Genomic DNA, 17,759 nt, shown 5'->3' on the forward strand with positions numbered 1-17,759 from the left:
CAGATCCTGGCATGCAGCCTGCTGCCACACAGGAGGGCTCAGCAGGCTCTGGGCTGTCAACTGCTTGTGGAATAAGATGATTGACTTAGTCATATTTGCATACCAGCCGTATTTTGTTTGGCGCAGGCTCAACTAGCCCATGGCTATTGTGTTATCTGTCTCCCCTGAATCCACGTTGAGCTGGATGCAGACACCACGACAAGATGCATCCATCACGATCAGACGCATCCATTACAACCGCTGCTGGCGGTTATCACTTGAGCAGGGTTACAGGAATTAAAGGGCAGGTTGGGAGGGCGGAGATGAGCACACTGTCACACTCCTAAACTGAGCGTCTACTGGGTTTCTCTTTCAAAATAGATTCTTATGATAATATAGTGCAGGGATAGCAGGTTGGTCACGCAAAGTTCTGTGGAAAGAGCTTGTGAACACTAACAGGACTCAAAACAGTGCCAGGTAAGTATTTTTGGTGTTACAGAAGTCTGCTGTGTGCAGCAATAGTTACATATCCAAAGCTAATTTCTACATGTATACAGTAATGTGTGCTTTGAGGCAGTGGAACTTTTTGATGTATAGAAGCAGACTGGAGCACACTGATTTCTCACATCAATTAGATACATGTAGAAATGTATAAAATGATTTCAATAAAATCATTCCTGATCTAGTGAAAGAGCTAGAAAATAGATACCATTTACCTCTTTTTCCTTCCTTTTCTTCTCTGCATGCCTACATGCTTTGTACCAGGAGACAAGGCACAGTTGTATTGTTAGTTAATGTGGGCCTCCCATCTGAGAACTTGAAAAAACTATCAAGAACTCAGAACTGTGGACCTGCAAATGTAAGCAGTATAAAAAAGGTTTATGGTACTGTCATAGTCAGAGTAATTATAACAAAATCACAGAATCACAGTGTGATTTTTTTTTGTGTGTGTGTGTACATTTTTGTACACACAAAAATACCCTTGGTCTTGAGAATGCCTGTTTTACTTGTGCAAAATGGTCTTGATATCCTTGGATGAGACATATACGCAAAATAACATTTGAAAAACAACATAAATAGCTGTTTGACATTTTTCTGAAAACATCTAGATCTATAGGTGGCTTCAAGTCAACAGCACATCCTGCATCAGTGTTTGACCGTGCAAGTACTGGATCCCACGAAGCTTTTAGACTTTGGAGGTGTGACTGAGGGTAGGGGATAGTCAGTTCTGGCTGTTGAGCTTCTGGAAAACTAAGCTTATTGCCAACATTTAAAATACTATTTTGTTTATTTGGAAAATGTGTAGTAGGATCAGAAGAGTGCTGATTCAACCAAGGAGACTGGAAAGCATGGCTGTACCAGCTCTGCTTTGTCCGTACTGTCACCACATGCTTGGAGGTTCCCCTGGAATTACATGTGGGTGTGGAGAGGTACTTTGATGACTGGTCTGTGTATGGCTTAAGTGTGAAAGATGGTGATAGCCTTAGGTGGATGTGTTGCTTGGGTTGATGGTGTTGCTGGGCTTGCATAGGGACAAAATCCCAGGCACCAGAATGTGTTTTCAGGCTGTAGTTTCAATATATACTTATTACTGGGCTTCAGTGGCAGAGCTCAGTTCCACAATCTAGTTTATCATGTGATGTACAAATGTGTTTGCTGGATCAGTGCAGGAGAGAGAAAGTAGCATGATCATGAGAAAGAGCGGGATGTGGACTTTTCTCTTTGAATGTCAGACATAGTGTCATCGGAGGACAACCCATGCTTTGGTGTTGTGAGGGCAGAGAGTTTTCTTTTATGGAAATTCTAAATTAATTTGCATCAGAGCTTTGTAGTTTGTTTTTGTCCGGCTCTTCATTTAAGGTCCCCACATAAATCTCTCATCAGGAGTTATAGTACTTGATATATAAATAGCATTTGACATATTTGAAGTGTTTCACAAACGTGAACACCGTGTCCCTATGTCAGAGGTGCTACTTGAAGACTTACTCTAGTGCAAGACGCTTTCTCCTCCCTACTAAATGGAGAAATTAGGTTTGTGGTCACACTGGGAGTATATTGTTCCAGCTTGAATTTATTCATAGTAGCACGTCAGCTTTGTTAATTTACAAGCAAGCAATTCATTCTCACTCATTTACAGTAGAAGCACAAGGTATTATTGATACATACCGGGAGAGCCTAGGGTACCCTGTGCCTTTTGACCTTTCTCTGATCTGTCTGGATTTTTCAACAGCCTTCTAAATATACTATACTGTAAATTCTGGTTTTGGACACATTCTCCTACTTTAGGACAAATATTAATCTATTTTTCAAATTAGCTGTGTTGAATATCTTTGGGTTCTTTAGACAAATGAGTAAAAATCAGTGCTACCCAGTTTTCTAGCTACTGAAAAAGCTTTTTTTTCCTTCCCTCTGGGTTAAAGGGAGGGAAAGGTGACCTATCCCTTACCTATTATTCATAGGAAATTCCTCTAAGGTTTCCCATTCTCTTTTGCTCAGCTGTACTAGCCTATTATGTTTGGGGTGTAAATGTTAGTTCTGGAAACCTAATTAAAGTCAATGTGAATACAGTAAACAGCATTCAGCTGGTGTATGATTGTGTGACTTCCTTACAGTTGTGGGGTATTTATGAGAATGACAACAGATACATGAAAACTTCTCGTAGAAATTTATATTCATGTAGTTATCCTCTGTACACAACCAAAGTGAAATCTCGTTTTGGAGTAGGTTTCTGCTGGAGTCAAGCTCTCCTACAAGTATTTCTAGCTGTGACTAATTTGGGGTCATAAGTTTGTAACCCAGAATGAAACTTTGGTGTTCCTCACCTGTTTTTTTCCGCTTCAGAATGCATCTGAGGAGCTTCCTGAGCTAAAAGGCTGGTTGTAGTCAAGTCTGGAGAGATTCCAGATTTCTCTGGCTGTGCTTCCAGTTAAAAGATTGTGGTGACATATCTCAGCAGGATGTTGTAGTCGCTATTTTGCAGTGGTTAAACAGTTAAATTGTTTGTCTGGAAACTTCTGATTAAACATTCTGATCACTACCATGAAGAACATCAGGCATGCTTCTGGCAAGGCTCCTCCCGTTGTGGCCATGAAAGACTAGAGAAGCTGTCACCCATCCTGGAGTGATGGCGGTGGCTTTGTTTGATACTCCAAGCATCTCCACTTGGTCTGTGGAGGCTGCCCAGAACCCAGGGGAGGCTCTGTGTGTTGTTTGCTACCTGATTGGAGTTAAATACACTGACCTGACTATGGCTGCGGTGCCAGTGCAAGGCTTGGAGATTAATCTCATACTGTTTGGAAACAGCAGCCAGATAAAACAAACCCTCTCCTGCTGCATGGGAACTTCTGGCGCTGTTTATAGACTGCGCTTCCCCGTGTTGCTGAACGAACCGCACTGCTGCAGTGCTGGTTTGTGTTGATTGAAGGTGTGGCTCTAAAGGGTTTAATTCAACTTCTCTAGTTTATTAATAAAAAAGCAAATAAGCAAATAGATGTTTTACTTGAGAGGCTTCCTCTGCAGACCAGCATTTTGAGTGTCTCGATCACCAGATTTCCTTATTACTCAATTTTTTTTTTTGATTCTGGCCATGGTTTGTTAGCATCTGGAAGGAGCTCCTCTGTGGTGTTCCTAAACAAAAAAGAAAACAAGACATTTAATGTGTTTGGCATAAAGCATCACCCTCCTTTCAGGCATATGTAAGTTTTTAGACTATTTTCAAACACTTGCACTTGACCTCTCTTGCACCAACGCTGCTATCTCCTAATGTTTACATTGAAGTTGCCTTTTTCTTGAGTTGCAGTATGCACTAATTGTTGCTAATTATTTTCTTGGGGTGATACCAACTACTTGGCCAGAAGAGGTGGGGTACCCTTCATGCATAATTTTGAAAATACATTGACTTTTTAATTACTGTTTACTTGTGGTTCTGTGATAGGTTTTGAATTGATTGATAATACAGAAAGGATGGAGGCTTAAAAATCTGACTTTCTAAGTCCTTTTGAAATCCCAGCCTGACAATCAGAGAGGTTTCGAGATGTCTGGCTTGATTCTTTCCTGAGTAAATCCTAATGGTTTCAGCTGAGCCTCATGCATCAGTATTCTTGATGGTTCATGGTCATAGATGATTTTGCCTTCATTTTTTTTTCTTTCCAAAGCAATTTCTTATCACAGCAGGCCTAACTATCATTTAAGAACATATTACCTCTATTTTCATTGTCAGCTGACAGCGTCAGGGGAAGGGGTGGGTTTCCGAAGACAGACACTGCATGTTATGTGCTCTGTGCAGGGTGCAGAAACAGATGAAAATTAATGAATCTCTTCTATTTGCATGCAGAAAAGCTGGCAGTGTTCCCTTTAGAGGAGAGCATGCCTGCCAAAATGTTAGGCTTTACCAAGGAAGCAGAGTTTGTTCTTTGGGTTAAGAAGAGGTTAAATGTGCCTCTGTCACTTCGGAGGGGACTTGGTGGTTGTTACCTGTTTCCTGGGATACAGGCAACTGTTCTCCTTCATTAACCTATTTTTATACGCTGTGCTCAATATAGGTTTAAAACTGTTGGCTGACCTGATAATAGACCTTTGGAACTTGCTGGGGAAGGTTGCAAAAAGTTAACTGCTTTAAGAGGAGACAGGATGAGTAACTGGAAGAGTTTCATTGAAGGCTGATGAATGACAGAAACCATGCTTGGCTCGAAGTCCACTGGGATAAAAATAGCCAGAGGCTAGGGGAGCATGTAGGGGAAGTGTCCTGTGTGTTTGCCTGGTGTCACTGCTTCCCCCAGCACCCATCTGTGGCCACTGAGGTTCTTCCTTCGCTTGTTTTAACCATGTACCTGCGGGGAAGTTACTTTTCCTTTGCATCAGACATTTATTCCAGCAACTTGGGCACCTTCTGCCTGCCAGGACTCAGCTGTTCCTGGTTAGTCTGTGTGGCGCTGCCAGCTGGTGGTGCCACTTGGAAACTTTGAAGTGAATGATGCTTCTGAGGATGGTCATACCGCTGCTGTTGGAGACAGGGTGCTGGGCTTGATGGAACCTTTTCTGACCGAGACTCTGTGAACTTACTGAACGTGACTTGTGTTTCCTTCTTGTAGGCTGGAAAGAATTTTTTTTTTTACATTTCACTCTACACTGTGTTGCTTCTGGAAGACTATTTAAAAGTTGTCGTTCGATAAGATGTGTGAGCTGATCTAATAGCTCGCTATCACCTCACCAAAAGCATGATTCCACTCCTACGTGTGTTGTCTTCCCCCCTATTCAGATTTAGAGCTTCCTTAATTTTTTTTTTTTTTGCAGTTTTCTGCTTGCTTAATTTGCAGAATCAGGGTCTTAAACAATGTCTTTGGGACATAACAAAATAAATTATGGGAAACAATGTCATCCTGTAAAAAAGCCTTTTGCCTAACTTGCTCCAGTAGCCTGCCTCTGGCTCCTGTAGTACTTAGCACTGGCAATGTGTTGATGTTTTCTGAAATTCTGAGCAAGAGTCAGCAGCTTCTGCATCTGGATGTATATACGTGCCTGTATCTGTATGTATGGGCACACTCACACATGAGCATTTTCAGTAGGAAATTTTCAGATCATTACAGGGTCAGAAGCAAAGGACTATGGATTCCTCAAAGAAGTGTCTGGGAGCAGCGATAGCCCGTGCTCCTGCTGAGCTCTAAACTCTGTACTGGCAGGGATCTGCTGCCTTGCAGAGAGACAGGCCTTACCTTCTAGCGGGTTGTGAGGGAGCAGCTCTGATCTCCTGCTGACTTCATAATCTGGGTAAGGGCAGGACAGCCTGGCACGCTGCACCTGAAAGGTTGCTAATCCATGATCTAACAACACATTTGAACTTTAGTTACTGTGTGTTAGACCTCTCTAAGGTCTAACATGGAAGGCAAACGGCAATCCGTTACGATTTTTTTTTTAAGGTTCCTTTCTTCAGCAAGAGATCCTCAAACTCTGAAATTTACGTCAGGACAAAGTAGGACATTTTTGTTTTGTTTGAGAATCTTCCCAAATAATTGTCTCTTGCCTCATTTTATGAAGGATCTATGCTGAACCTCAGGAGAAAATGAGTGGGAGGAAGAGGGGGAAGGAAACCCAGGGGCTGTGATGTGACCTACCAAATCCTGGCTGTTGCGGCACTAAATAGGATGAAAGTCTTAAGACGATTTTCCAACTGTAGATGAAGAATGACTTTTAAAGGCTGGTGATGTGATTTTTTTGGGTTTTGGTGATTGTTTTTTGTTTTGTTTTGTTTTTTAACAAACACATCTCACTTTCATCCACAAATACGCTTTTTATATTTTGACTGTTACATTATTCTGTTTTACATAGAGGAAATAGTGGCTTAATTTTGATAAGATGCATGGAAACCTATTTACTGATGTCTTGTGAAGCCACGCTGGTAAAACTTCAGAAATTGTGAATGGTTGTCTGAAAAAGTAGCTTAAAATTTAACGTGTTTAGTATTCTTAATAAAGTGGTATCTAATTTATTGTTTAGTATTTTGTATAGGGTATGACATGGTTATATTTGAAAGCCTTACTGTGGAACTTAAAATTATAAATTGCATTTTACGGCTTGTAAGGAGTGTATATTTCTCTGTTTTAGGGCATAATTCAGAAGATTGTGGACACTCACAAAGTGAAAAATGTGGCCTGCTATGGGTTACGGCTCAGTCATCTGCAGTCTGAGGAGGTTCACTGGCTACACCTGGATATGGGGGTGTCCAATGTGAGAGAGAAATTTGAACTAGCCCACCCTCCAGAAGAATGGAAGTAAGAGTATAAATTTGTTCAGTGTCAAAATCAAATCATAGAAGTCTTTTTGCCTTGTCTTAAAAAACCACTATAATTTGCTTTACTAAGGAAGATCCTCCTGTCGTGCAACAGGATTGGGGGCGGGGGGGCGGGAAGGCCACCAAACTTTTCACAGAGAGCTGTAAGCGGTGTTTTCTTTGCTTTAAGGGGTTTTTGTTGTTGTAAGGGGTTTCCTGCAAACTGAAGAGAACAGATAAGTGTAACCTGGGATTTTGAGGAGGCCTGAAATAGAAACAGAAATCTCCCTAGTCATTTGTCCTGAAAATGTGCAAAACTTGTGATATATCTAGTGAACCTTATCTGAGGTTTTGTTGTCCTTAAAAGTTTTAGGACAGGAATGCTGTTCCTATTTGTGGTATAAGCACACCTCTACAAATTTAAAAGGATAAATATTTTTATTTAAATGAAAACAAAACCAAATTTAGTGCTGGTTGTGTTTATATGTAGACTAAGTAGGAGAAATGTAATTTTGAAAGAATGAAATGCAGTGAATAGATCAGTTTATCCCTCTGCAGTTGTAAAACTTTTCAGTTGTAAAACTGTTAATTGGATAATGAATTGAGGTCCAGAGCGATGAGTGACATCTGCCTTTCTTCTAACTGGAATCTTCTTCAGTTATACCAGGAGCAATGAATAATAGAAAGTTAACGGCAGAATTTGGCTATTATTCTTTTTTAACACCTGGGTATTAATCAGCATTTGCTGATAGTTTACATGGTACCAGTTATTTGGTTAAAAGAAGTGATATGACCTGTGCTCTGTTAAAGGTTGAGTTTTCTTCAGCTCTTTAGCAGCTTAAGCTGAAAAGGCAAAGAGCAAGCTGGTGGTGCATGCTCAGGAGAGGATGTGTGCTGGAGATGAAGGGAAAGATTGTCTGCTTCCCTGGTAGGAAGAATAAAGTTATTTGGAAACTAAAATTATTTGCAGGACACAATAGTCAACTAGAGAAGGTGGAGAGCTGAGAGTTTTAAACTACCATTAAACAAAGTGTGGTACTAAACTCAGGTGGGAACAGCGAAAAGTGGATTACTGTGGTTACTAGTTCATTGCAGGGGTTTTGTGCGTGTTTTTGTCGTTTATGTTCATAACCACAATTTTGTGCAAAAGTTGCTGGTCATTTTAAAGGCTTACCCATATCTTCTGGAGAATTAGTGTAAATAGCCAATACTTAATTTCTTGCAAATGGAGTTGTTATATACTAGCAGATGTCACAGTTGGCAATCTTTGGTTTATAAATGCTCTTTAGTGGCCTGATTTTAATAAGCGCAACAAATTCAAACAAATTAAGAATGTTTAAAATGTTACATTTTAGAAATGTTGCATGTTCTCTTCTGTGCATGTTACATTTTTTGTTTCTGGGATGTGCATCAATATTGTTCCTTCCATACCTTATAAGAAATTTTTCATTGATAATACTGTGAAATCACAGCTTAGGAAGTAGGGGATTCCTGAATGCTTTCCATGACAGTAGTGCTGCATACAGGGTGTGAATAATTTATGCTATGGAAATTTGTTACATAGTGTACAAGTGTCAATTCCAATTTTATTACGTGGTGCAACTCGCGCTGTACACGTCGCAGAACAAAGTTAATCAGTTTTAAAAGCAAAATTAGATGATTGTTTTGAAGTTTGTGGAAAGGAATTGTATAAAATACTCATGAAAGAGCTATGATAGGATGTAAATTATTCAATACCTTTCTGGAGTGTCATTTAATGTTTTATCAAATACATGCAGCCTGACATACCTTTTAAACCCATAGAGATTTGCTGTGCATAATCAAAACGCTGCTGTCATATTTGTGATACCATAACACAGAGTGTTTAAGATCATATGACAATACTTGTAAAAATATTTAGATTAGTAAAGGGGGAGAAGTCTTGGGATGGTTCTTAAATTAAAAGCTTCCTGTAGTATTAGTAAAGCAGTAACTGCCTCTTGTGTGATTTATGGTTTTTAATAATCTAAATTAAAAGAGCTATATATATTCACAGTGTTCAGAAATTAGATCCCAGACATTCTCCTGGACTAATCCAGATACTAGAAGTTACACTGATTGTCAGTAGGTTGTACACAGAAGTTATCAGAATAAAAATCTGTTTCCTATATACACAGATTTTGTTTGGCACTGTGCTGTTTGTAATCCTGCAGAGGATGAGCTAGTGAAGGGGAGCAGTAGGGATGTGACTGCTTCAGTTGACAGATAGCTGTAGTTAGAGCTTAGGAAGAGTAAATAACAGTGGACTTCTGGGCAAAGTCACCCAAAATTCTGTCACTCAAATTTTCTTCCCTCTTTCTATGGCAGATAGTTCAGTTGCAGGAGCACATGCAGTTTAGCTTTGTCAGACTGCCAGTGGATAACCTCAGTTACGTTGCAAAAGATGAACAGGAGATCATTGCTTACTGGAAGTCTTTTTTTCCCCATCCTCACGTTTGCTTTTTTAATGTGCTGTGACCACCTGCTTGCTATAAAAAGGTTTGTGTTTTGCATAGGATAGCAAACATTTGAAATAAATTGTGGTGGGATTTTTTGTTGGTTGGTTTGTTTTAAATAAAAATCAGTGAAGACCTAATACTTTGGTTTTTCCTACAAAGAAAGGTTGGCGCTAAAGCTCAAATAGAAGCCTTTTATTAACTGTGCCCTCATCTTCACTGTAACTTTACTTCAAGGATGTTCGTGCTAGTTAACTGTATCAACCCAAATATCCTTTTTCTATTTTATTTTGTTCTCTGGCAATGAAGATAATACTTGGTGCCCTGTTTTAGATGCATTTGGAATTTTCTGGTGCTGGATGGAATTATCGGAGCTATATATAATCCCTGGAACTGCTTGCTTATTTGTTTGTAGTATTTTTTTCAGGAAATAAGTGTTCTGGAGTCTGCCTCGTTTATGTTACATTGGGTAATATGGTCTTATTTCTTTGAGTTATGCAAGGCTTATCACTACAGAAGCATTGTATAATTTGAGTGTAATTCCATGGAGTTGCTTTAGAGTAACTGTAGTCTTCCAAATGCAGTCTGAGAGTTTTATTCCTTACTGAATTCCAGTAACTCTCCTGCTGTTACGTTTATCTTACAGTAGCATAAATTGTTAATTGTTCCTTAAGCATTTGTGTGTATGAAGGCCTGTATACCTGTGCATGCCAGATGATCCCAGATGACAAGTGAAATACAAACAAAATCCTAGGGCTTTTTAATGGGTGCCTCACCACCCTCACAGTCAAGAATTTTTTTCTTATATCTAACCTAAATCTCCCCGCTTTCAGTTTGAAACCATTACCCCTCATCCTATCACTAACCTCCCTGATCAAGAGTCCCTCCCCCTCTTTCCTGTTAGCCCCCTTTAAGTACTGGAAGGCTGCTATAGGGTCTCCCTGGAGCCTTCTGTTCTCCAGACTGAACAACTCAGCGCTCTCAGCCTGTCCTCACAGGGGAGGTGCTCCAGCCCCCTGATCATCTTCGTGGCCTCCTCTGGATCTGCTCAAGTAGGTCCATGTCTTTTTAACACTGTGGACCCCAGAACTGGATGCAGCACTGCTGGTGGGGTCTGACCAGAGCAGAGGGGCAGAATCATCTCCTTCAACCTGCTGGCCACACTTCTTTTCATGCAGCCCAGGATGCAATTGGCTTTTTGGGCTGTGAGCACACACTGCTGGCTCGTACTCAATTTTTCATCCCCCAACACCGCCAAGTCCTCCTCCACAGGGCTGCTTTCGATCCACTCATTGCCCAGCCTGTATTTGTGCTTGGGATTGCCCTGACCCAGGTGCAGGACCTTGCACTTGGCCTTGTTGAACTTCATGAGATTGGCACGGGCCCACCTCCCCAGCCTGTCAAGGTCCCTCTGGATGGCCTCCCTTCCCTCCAGCGTGTCAACCACAGCACACAGCAGGTCCTTGCAACCAGGTGACATTTGTGCTTTGGCTCCAACAGGTAGAAGATGCGCCAGTGCTTAGCAGTCCTGTACTATAAAACTTGATAGCTAGAGTACATACGCCTTGGCGTTGCCACACAGGCCAGACCACCTGCAGAATGATTTACTGAGTTGAATAAGTTGATCTAACAGCTCTGTACCTCTCCTCTTCACAGTCTGTCTTCACCCCTCTCTGGGTTCCAGTTATCCAGGCCTTTTCCTTTTCTTCTGTGAGCCTTAATGGTTGTCTAATCCTTCAGTGAGCTATTCAGTTCATTAAACTCACAGAAGGCTCCGCCTTTGTCTGCCCTTTTTGTTCCCATCTTCTCCTTTCTAGTTACTTTTCTGGTGATGTGAACTGAATTGGAACCTGCTGGAAGTAACCTGTGTGGTTTGGACTGGTGAGATTATTTCTTTCAGCACCACAAAATAGAGTGTTGGATCATCCTTTCTCTTTTGGCTCCAACTGCCCAGGTAGTGCTTGTTACTCGAAGGGAAGCTCCTAGAACAGCTCAGTATGCTGTGCTGTGGGCAGGTCACTTTGTACACTTGTTAACTCAATTGATGTCCACCTTTTTGCAGGTATGAGTGGAGGCCCATAGTGTGTGTCAGTGTGTGCATGGAAACATCTGTACCACAGCAGATGCAGAGCAGGAAGTGGAATAGTAGTCTTCTGGTTTTATTGAACATAAGGGGAGCGATCATCAGCTGGTATACTTGCTCAAAAAGCAGACCTGGTTTGTGAGAAGGGGACTTGTCATCCTCATCAGTTGGCTGCATTTCGAAGATAATGGATTTAGAAGCTATTGAAAATCAAGCCCATCCTTGAGTTGGCCTTTGGAAGTCAGCTTCTTTCATTCCCATAGGCCTACTCAGAGATTAGGTTATAAATAGGTAATGAAGGTCACTCTCCGTGACTGTCACAGCCAAGCTGTTTTGCCTTACCTGATTTTCTCATGAGATCCTGTTGCAAAAAACAGTACTTCTCATGACTAAGATGACAAGTCTCTGTAAAGGAGAAAGATTGCTTTTCCTTGGTTTTTTTTTTCTTTTTTTAATCCCAGTGAGTAAAGGTGTTCTACATCCTGGTCTAGATCAGGGTGACTGAGACAGTATGCACATTGCTGAAGGTCTGAGCTCAGTTCCACATACATTTCTTCAGGCCTGAATGGTCTCTGATTTTTGGCTTGTAGGATGACAGGAAAAGAGGTGGTGTGGAGTGACTACGAGTCAATATTTGTTCTTAGTACATTGTGAGACCAAATAAAGGATTCTTTTCATTTGTGTAGTGTGAAAATTCAACCCCATCTTCAGTACATATTATTAAATAAGATGTCTGAAATGTATGCATTGAATCATAACACTTCCCTTCCAGGATTTTAGAAGGTCCCCTTGCTCAGGCACTTGATACTGCTGTGGTGTGTTGACCTTGGCTGGCTGGCAGATCCCCCCCCAGCACCCTCTCTTACTCCCTCTCCTCAACAGGACAGAGGGAGAAAACAGGATGAGAAAACTTGTGCGTCAAGAATAAAGACAGATCACTTACCAAGGATGGTCACAGGCAAAACAGACTCAAATTCAGGAAAATTAATTAAATTTATTGCCATTTAAAATAGAATTGGGTAATAAGAAAAACACCTCTCCCTCTCGTTCCAAATCCCACCCTCACCCCTCCACTCCCGATCCCTCTCCCCCCGAGGGGCGCAGGGGTGGGGATGGGGTTTGCGATCAGTCCCTCGCAGCCCCTCTCGGCCGCTCCTCCCTCCTCACACGGCTCCTGCTCCAGCGCGGGCCCTTCCCCGGGCTGCAGCCCTTCAGGGACAACCTGCTCCCGCCCGGGCTCTCCACGGCCGCAGCTCCGCCGGGAAACAGCCCCCGGCTGCGGCCTGGGGCCCTCTTCCTCCGCCGCCGCTGCCCTCGGGCTTCCTCTGCTGCTGCTCCCTCCTCGGCTTCCCCCTCCTCTGCCCGGGCCGCCTTTGGCCCTTTCGGAACCCTCTTTTCCCCTCGGCGCCCCCAGCTTGGCTGAGGGGCTCAGCTGTGCCCTGCGGTGGGGCCGCTGGAGCCGGCTGGGACCGGCTGGGTCCGGCCCGGGGCAGCCCCAGCCGCCCCTCACGGATGCCACCCTGCAGCCCCCACTGCTGGTGCCTGGGCACTCAGTACAGCTCCTTAGGGCAGTTATACTTATTTACTCCTCTGTGCTTTGAAATAATTGAAAATACCTTGGCCATTAACTATCCCCCAGAAGTTCTGCGTGCTCTTATTCAGTCTTGTACACAAACCAAGTATGTAGTAAAGCTGTAGCTTTGTGCCCAAAAGGGACCAGTGTTAGCTTTCAAGATCCTGAATTGTCCTTAGCTGACTTCACTGTCTGATTTGTAAATTCCCCTGTGCCATGGTAATACCCTCGAGTTGCACGTCAGCCTTTGCTAGGTATTTGTCAGCCCGTCACAAAGATTTATCAGAGCAATAATAACATACATACCAGATTTTGTATTAACATCCAGTGATCTGACAAAGTGCGGCTCCAATGGGAAAGGGTGAAGCTGTTTTAATTAACTGGAAAGCATTGCAATATGGATAACCAGTTAGCCAGTCACCTTCAGGTGTCAGGTCACTCAGCTTTTCTCAGAGGTTGGGTCCTCACTTTGAATACTCTTTTTCCTGCTTGCTGTTGCATGCGGTGATGCTTGGAACGTGATATGGAAACCTGGTGCCATAGAGAGGAATTTAAATAGAAACAGGTAAAGGACAGGGAGAGAATAGCAGGAGAAAGTGCACCTGGGAAACGATGACAAATCCATAAGGACAGATTTCAGAAAACAGTGTTGGTTTTAATCTTAAAATGTAGAATGCACTGGGGTGTAGATCCAAAAGAAAATGCAAACAAGCAATTTTTACACAGATTTGTTTATTCCATATCAGTCCGTAGTGGTATTCAGCGGCAAATTTTAGAGGGTATGGAGTAGCAGGCGATAGGGGAGACTGCTTTTCTACTTCTGGACGCTGTGCTCACGCTGCTTTCTCTCCCTAGCACTTAAACACCTGCAGGTACAATTTGGCTTGTATCTAAAATTACTGTGATTAACTAGATATCTGCTATGTATCATGAAATGTAAATGCTTATCAGCAGTAGAAGATGATTCTGTGTGCTTTCTCATGCTAATTTTTGAGAGCTTCTCTTATCTATGGCTTTAATTTTTTTTTTTTTATACCTGTCTGTGTCACAGAATCACAGAATGGCAGGGGTTGGAAGGGACCTCAAAAGATTATCTAGTTCAATCCCCTGCCAGAGCAGGTTACACAGGACAGCATCCAGGCAGGCTTTGAATGTCTCCAGGGATGGAAACTCCACAACCTCCCTGAGCAGCCTGTTCCAGTGCTCTGCCACCCTCAAAGTAAAGAAGTTCCTTCGCATGTTTAGAGGGAGCCTCCTATGGTCAAGTTTGTGCCCGTTACCTCTTCTCCTGTCGCTGGACAGAACTGAAAAAAGACTGGCCCCATCCCCCTGACACCCACCCTTGAAGTATTTATAAGCAATGATAAGATCCCCCCTCAGTCTTCTCTAGGTTAAAAAGCCCCAAGTCCCTCAGCCTGTTTTAGGAAGAGAGACGCTCCAGTCCCCTCATCATCTTTGTAGCCCTTTACTGTACCCTCTCCAGTAGTTCCCTGTCTCTCTTGAACTGGGGGTGTGCCCAGAACTGGACACAGCATTCCAGATGAGGCCTCACCAGGGCAGAGAAGAGAGGGAGGAGAACCTCCCTCGACCTGCTGGCCATGCTCTTCTTGATATACCCCAGGATGCCATTTGCCTTCTTGGCCACAAGGGCACATGTCTCGCTTAAAGTTAACCTGTTGTTCACCAGGACTCCCAGGTCTTTTTCCCTAGAGCTGCTCTCCAGCAGGTCATCCCCCAGCCTGTACTGATGCATGGGGTTATTCCTCCCCAGGTGCAGGACCCTACGCTTGCCCTTGTTGAACCTCATTAAGTTCCTCTCTGCCCTGCTCTCCAGCCTGTCCAGGTCTCACTGGATGGCAGCGCAGCCTTCTGGCGTGTCAGCCACTCCTCCCAGTTTTGTGTCATCATCAGACTTGCTGAGGGTGCGCTCTGTCCCTTCATCCAGGCCACTGAGAAATATATTGAACAGGACTAGACCCATTACTGACCCTGGGGAACACCACTTGTTGTGGGCCTGCAACTAGACTCTGTGCCACTGACCACAGCCCTCTGAGCTTTGTCCTTCAGCCCATTTCCAATCCACCCCACTGTCCATTCATCTAACCCACACTTCCTAAGCTTGGCTGTGAGGATGCTGTGGAAGACGGTGTTAAAAGCCTTGCTGAAGTCAAGGTAGACAACATCCACTGCTCTCCCTTCATCTACCCATCCAGTCACGCCCTTGTGGAAGGCTGTCAGATTAGTCAGCCATGACTGGCCCTTGGTGAATCCATGTTGACTACTTCTGATAACCTTCTTTTCCTGCACATGTTTTGAGAAGACCCCCAGAAGGAGCTGCTGCAACATCTTTCCAGGGATGGAGGTGAGGCTGCCTGGCCTGTAGTTTCCTGGGTTGTCCTTCTTGCCCTTTTTGAAGGCTGGAGTGACATTGGCTCTCCTCCAGTCCTCAGACACCTCGCCTGTTCTCCAGGACCTGTGAAAGATAATGGAGAGTGGCTTAGCAATGACTTCTGCCAGCTCCCTCAGCACTTGCGGGTGCCTCCCATCAGGACCCATGGACTTGTGGCTATCCAGTTTATTTAGTTGATCTCTAACTTGATCTTCCTCAACCAAGGGAAAGTCTTTGTATCATAGAATGGTTTGGATTGGAAAGGACCTTTAAGGATCCTCTTGTCCAGCCCCCCTGCCATGCTCAGGGACACCTTCCACTAGACCAGGCTACTCAAATTCCCATCCAGCCTGGCCTTGAACACTTCTGGGGATGGGGCATCTGCCACCTCTCCGGGCAACCTGTTCCAGCAGCTCACCACCCTCATCATGACAAATTTCTTCCTTATGTCCAATCTAAATCTACCCTCTTTCAGGTGTTTTCCACCTCTCTTCTATATCCTACAGTCTGAACACTCTCTAGTTTAAGAATATGTTTTCTTTGTAGAAAACGACTAAGCACATATTTTCCTTTATGAAATAAACTTGCCATACTATTAAAAAAATTCAGTCCAAGTATTCCCTGTTTGTTTACAGTGTCTGTGCATGTGTTTACAGTTCCTAAATGTTATCCTGAATTTAATGCTTTCTAATGGGACAATGTATTTTCAGTTATTTCAAAGGAAAGAAGGATACTGCACCTTCTGTTTGCAGTGGAATCTTAAGCACCAGTAACTCCTCATAACTCCTTATCAAGTGCCTGTATAAAGCTTGATTAAAGGCAGCCAAATCACTTTCTGAAAAGAAGTTCGTGTCGTGCGGAAACCAACAGTTTGAGATGTTGCAATATTGGCTTTTACCATCACGAGTAGATTGTTAAATACACTTATTTTGGGGAAGAGATGTAAAGACTTTTATACTTAGGATATGCTGTATTGGCACAGCCTAAGGGACAAGGACGTATATTATCAGAATTTAATTGCAGGAATGTGTTAGATCAGGAAGCATGTGGTATGTGTCAAACATGGTGGGCTGTTACCGCAGGACAAGCAGTAATACTAAATTTAGGGATTGGAAGCAGAAGTTTAGGGTTTGAGAAGGGACACAGATTTGGTATAAGTCATGGATTAAGGCTATTTCTGAATCTCCCTCATTCTGTGGTGTACTATTAACTTGAAAAATACAATACGTTGAAAACTGGTTCATTTGGCTTTTGCGTGCATCTTGATGATGAATAAGGAAGTAGGAAACCCTTTTATACAGAAATCCCTTCAAAACCTTTGGAACAATTCAGTGGTGAATATTACAGCCCTTGATCAGAGATGAAGCAGAGTCATGTTCTTTGAGTAATCCCTTGTTTTGTCTGTAGGATGTGGCTCCCTGGTGAGCAACACTGGTTGCCACTCTTGCTTGGAGCAGTGGGATCTGTTTCAAGTACCATGCTTGTGATAACCAAAGATAAAAGCTGTTGGCAGGGGGTCAGGTCAGTGGTTAGGGCAGCTCATCTGCTGTCATTGCTAACTGGGGCCTCCCTTCCCATGGATCTGGACCTGATAGCTTACCTGCTCCAAGCCTTGATGCTTCAGTCCTCAGTGAAGCTTTGAGAGGGCAGCAGGGGTTTATGATTGCTTCTCTAACAAAGTTTTCTTGAACATCTTCATGAAGTGCCGAGTACTGCATTCCATTTAGTTCTCTGAGTAATCAAAAGAGGAAATTTTCCCTTAGTTTTCTGATTTTTTTTTTTTTTAATTTTATCCTTATTTTCAAGAATGTTTGAAGACATCTTTTATTTGTGAGGAAATACTAATTATTTTTATCTCACCAGTTTAATTCTCTTTTTCTTGCTTTTCAGATATGAATTGAGAATTCGCTATTTACCAAAAGGATTTCTAAATCAGTTCACTGAGGACAAACCAACTCTAAATTTTTTCTATCAGCAGGTATGTTCAGTTCTACTACTTTTTCTTTTGCTGACATCTATTGGGAAAATTCTGGCTTTGTTTATGCAGATAACACATTACTGCAGAAACAGAAATTGGTAAAATTTGAGGTTGCATATGTAAAGCAGAAAGGACAGAGGCCCGTGGCATCTTTCTCCTTGAGAAGTGGTGAGGAATATTTTCCAAAGACAAGGTAATTCTGCAGTTGTCATCTTAACTCAGATGAAACCTGCTGTTGTTTAGCTGGCTTCTTACAGTTATTTCACACTTCATTAAATTGCTGAATTTCTTTATTTTTGCAAGCGCAAATAAGTGGACAATTCCACTACAGCCATGGAATGTTTTTTTTCACTTGTTAGGTTATTTTCTTGAATTGTTGTCTTACTGATTAGTAAACTGCATAATAGTAAAAGTTTCTATAAATTAAGCACCTAAATCTTCATTTTGTTCACTTAAATAATTTTAATCTGCTTTTAGACTTGCAAGCTCAAAGTAGAATTTAGTGGGGCATATCTTT

At 42.5% G+C, this 17,759-nt stretch overlaps 1 protein-coding gene across 27 annotated transcripts in view; it reads left to right on the forward strand.

The window, feature by feature from the left end:
- The window catches only part of PTK2 (protein tyrosine kinase 2), a 164,160-nt gene that overhangs the window by 34,562 nt on the left and 111,839 nt on the right, over nucleotides 1-17,759 (forward strand). For 26 of the 27 annotated variants that reach the window (XM_086466084.1, XM_086466085.1, XM_086466110.1 and 23 more), the window contains 2 exons: nucleotides 6,580-6,746; nucleotides 17,155-17,242. In XM_086466084.1, coding sequence (XP_086322210.1) covers nucleotides 6,580-6,746; nucleotides 17,155-17,242 — 255 coding nt within the window. The remainder of the gene's footprint in view (nucleotides 1-6,579; nucleotides 6,747-17,154; nucleotides 17,243-17,759) is intronic. The other variant, XM_086466112.1, reaches the window with a different exon arrangement.

Source organism: Leptosomus discolor, chromosome 5 (assembly GCF_034619465.1).
Source record: "Leptosomus discolor isolate bLepDis1 chromosome 5, bLepDis1.hap2, whole genome shotgun sequence".
In the NCBI taxonomy this organism is placed as follows: domain Eukaryota; kingdom Metazoa; phylum Chordata; class Aves; order Leptosomiformes; family Leptosomidae; genus Leptosomus; species Leptosomus discolor.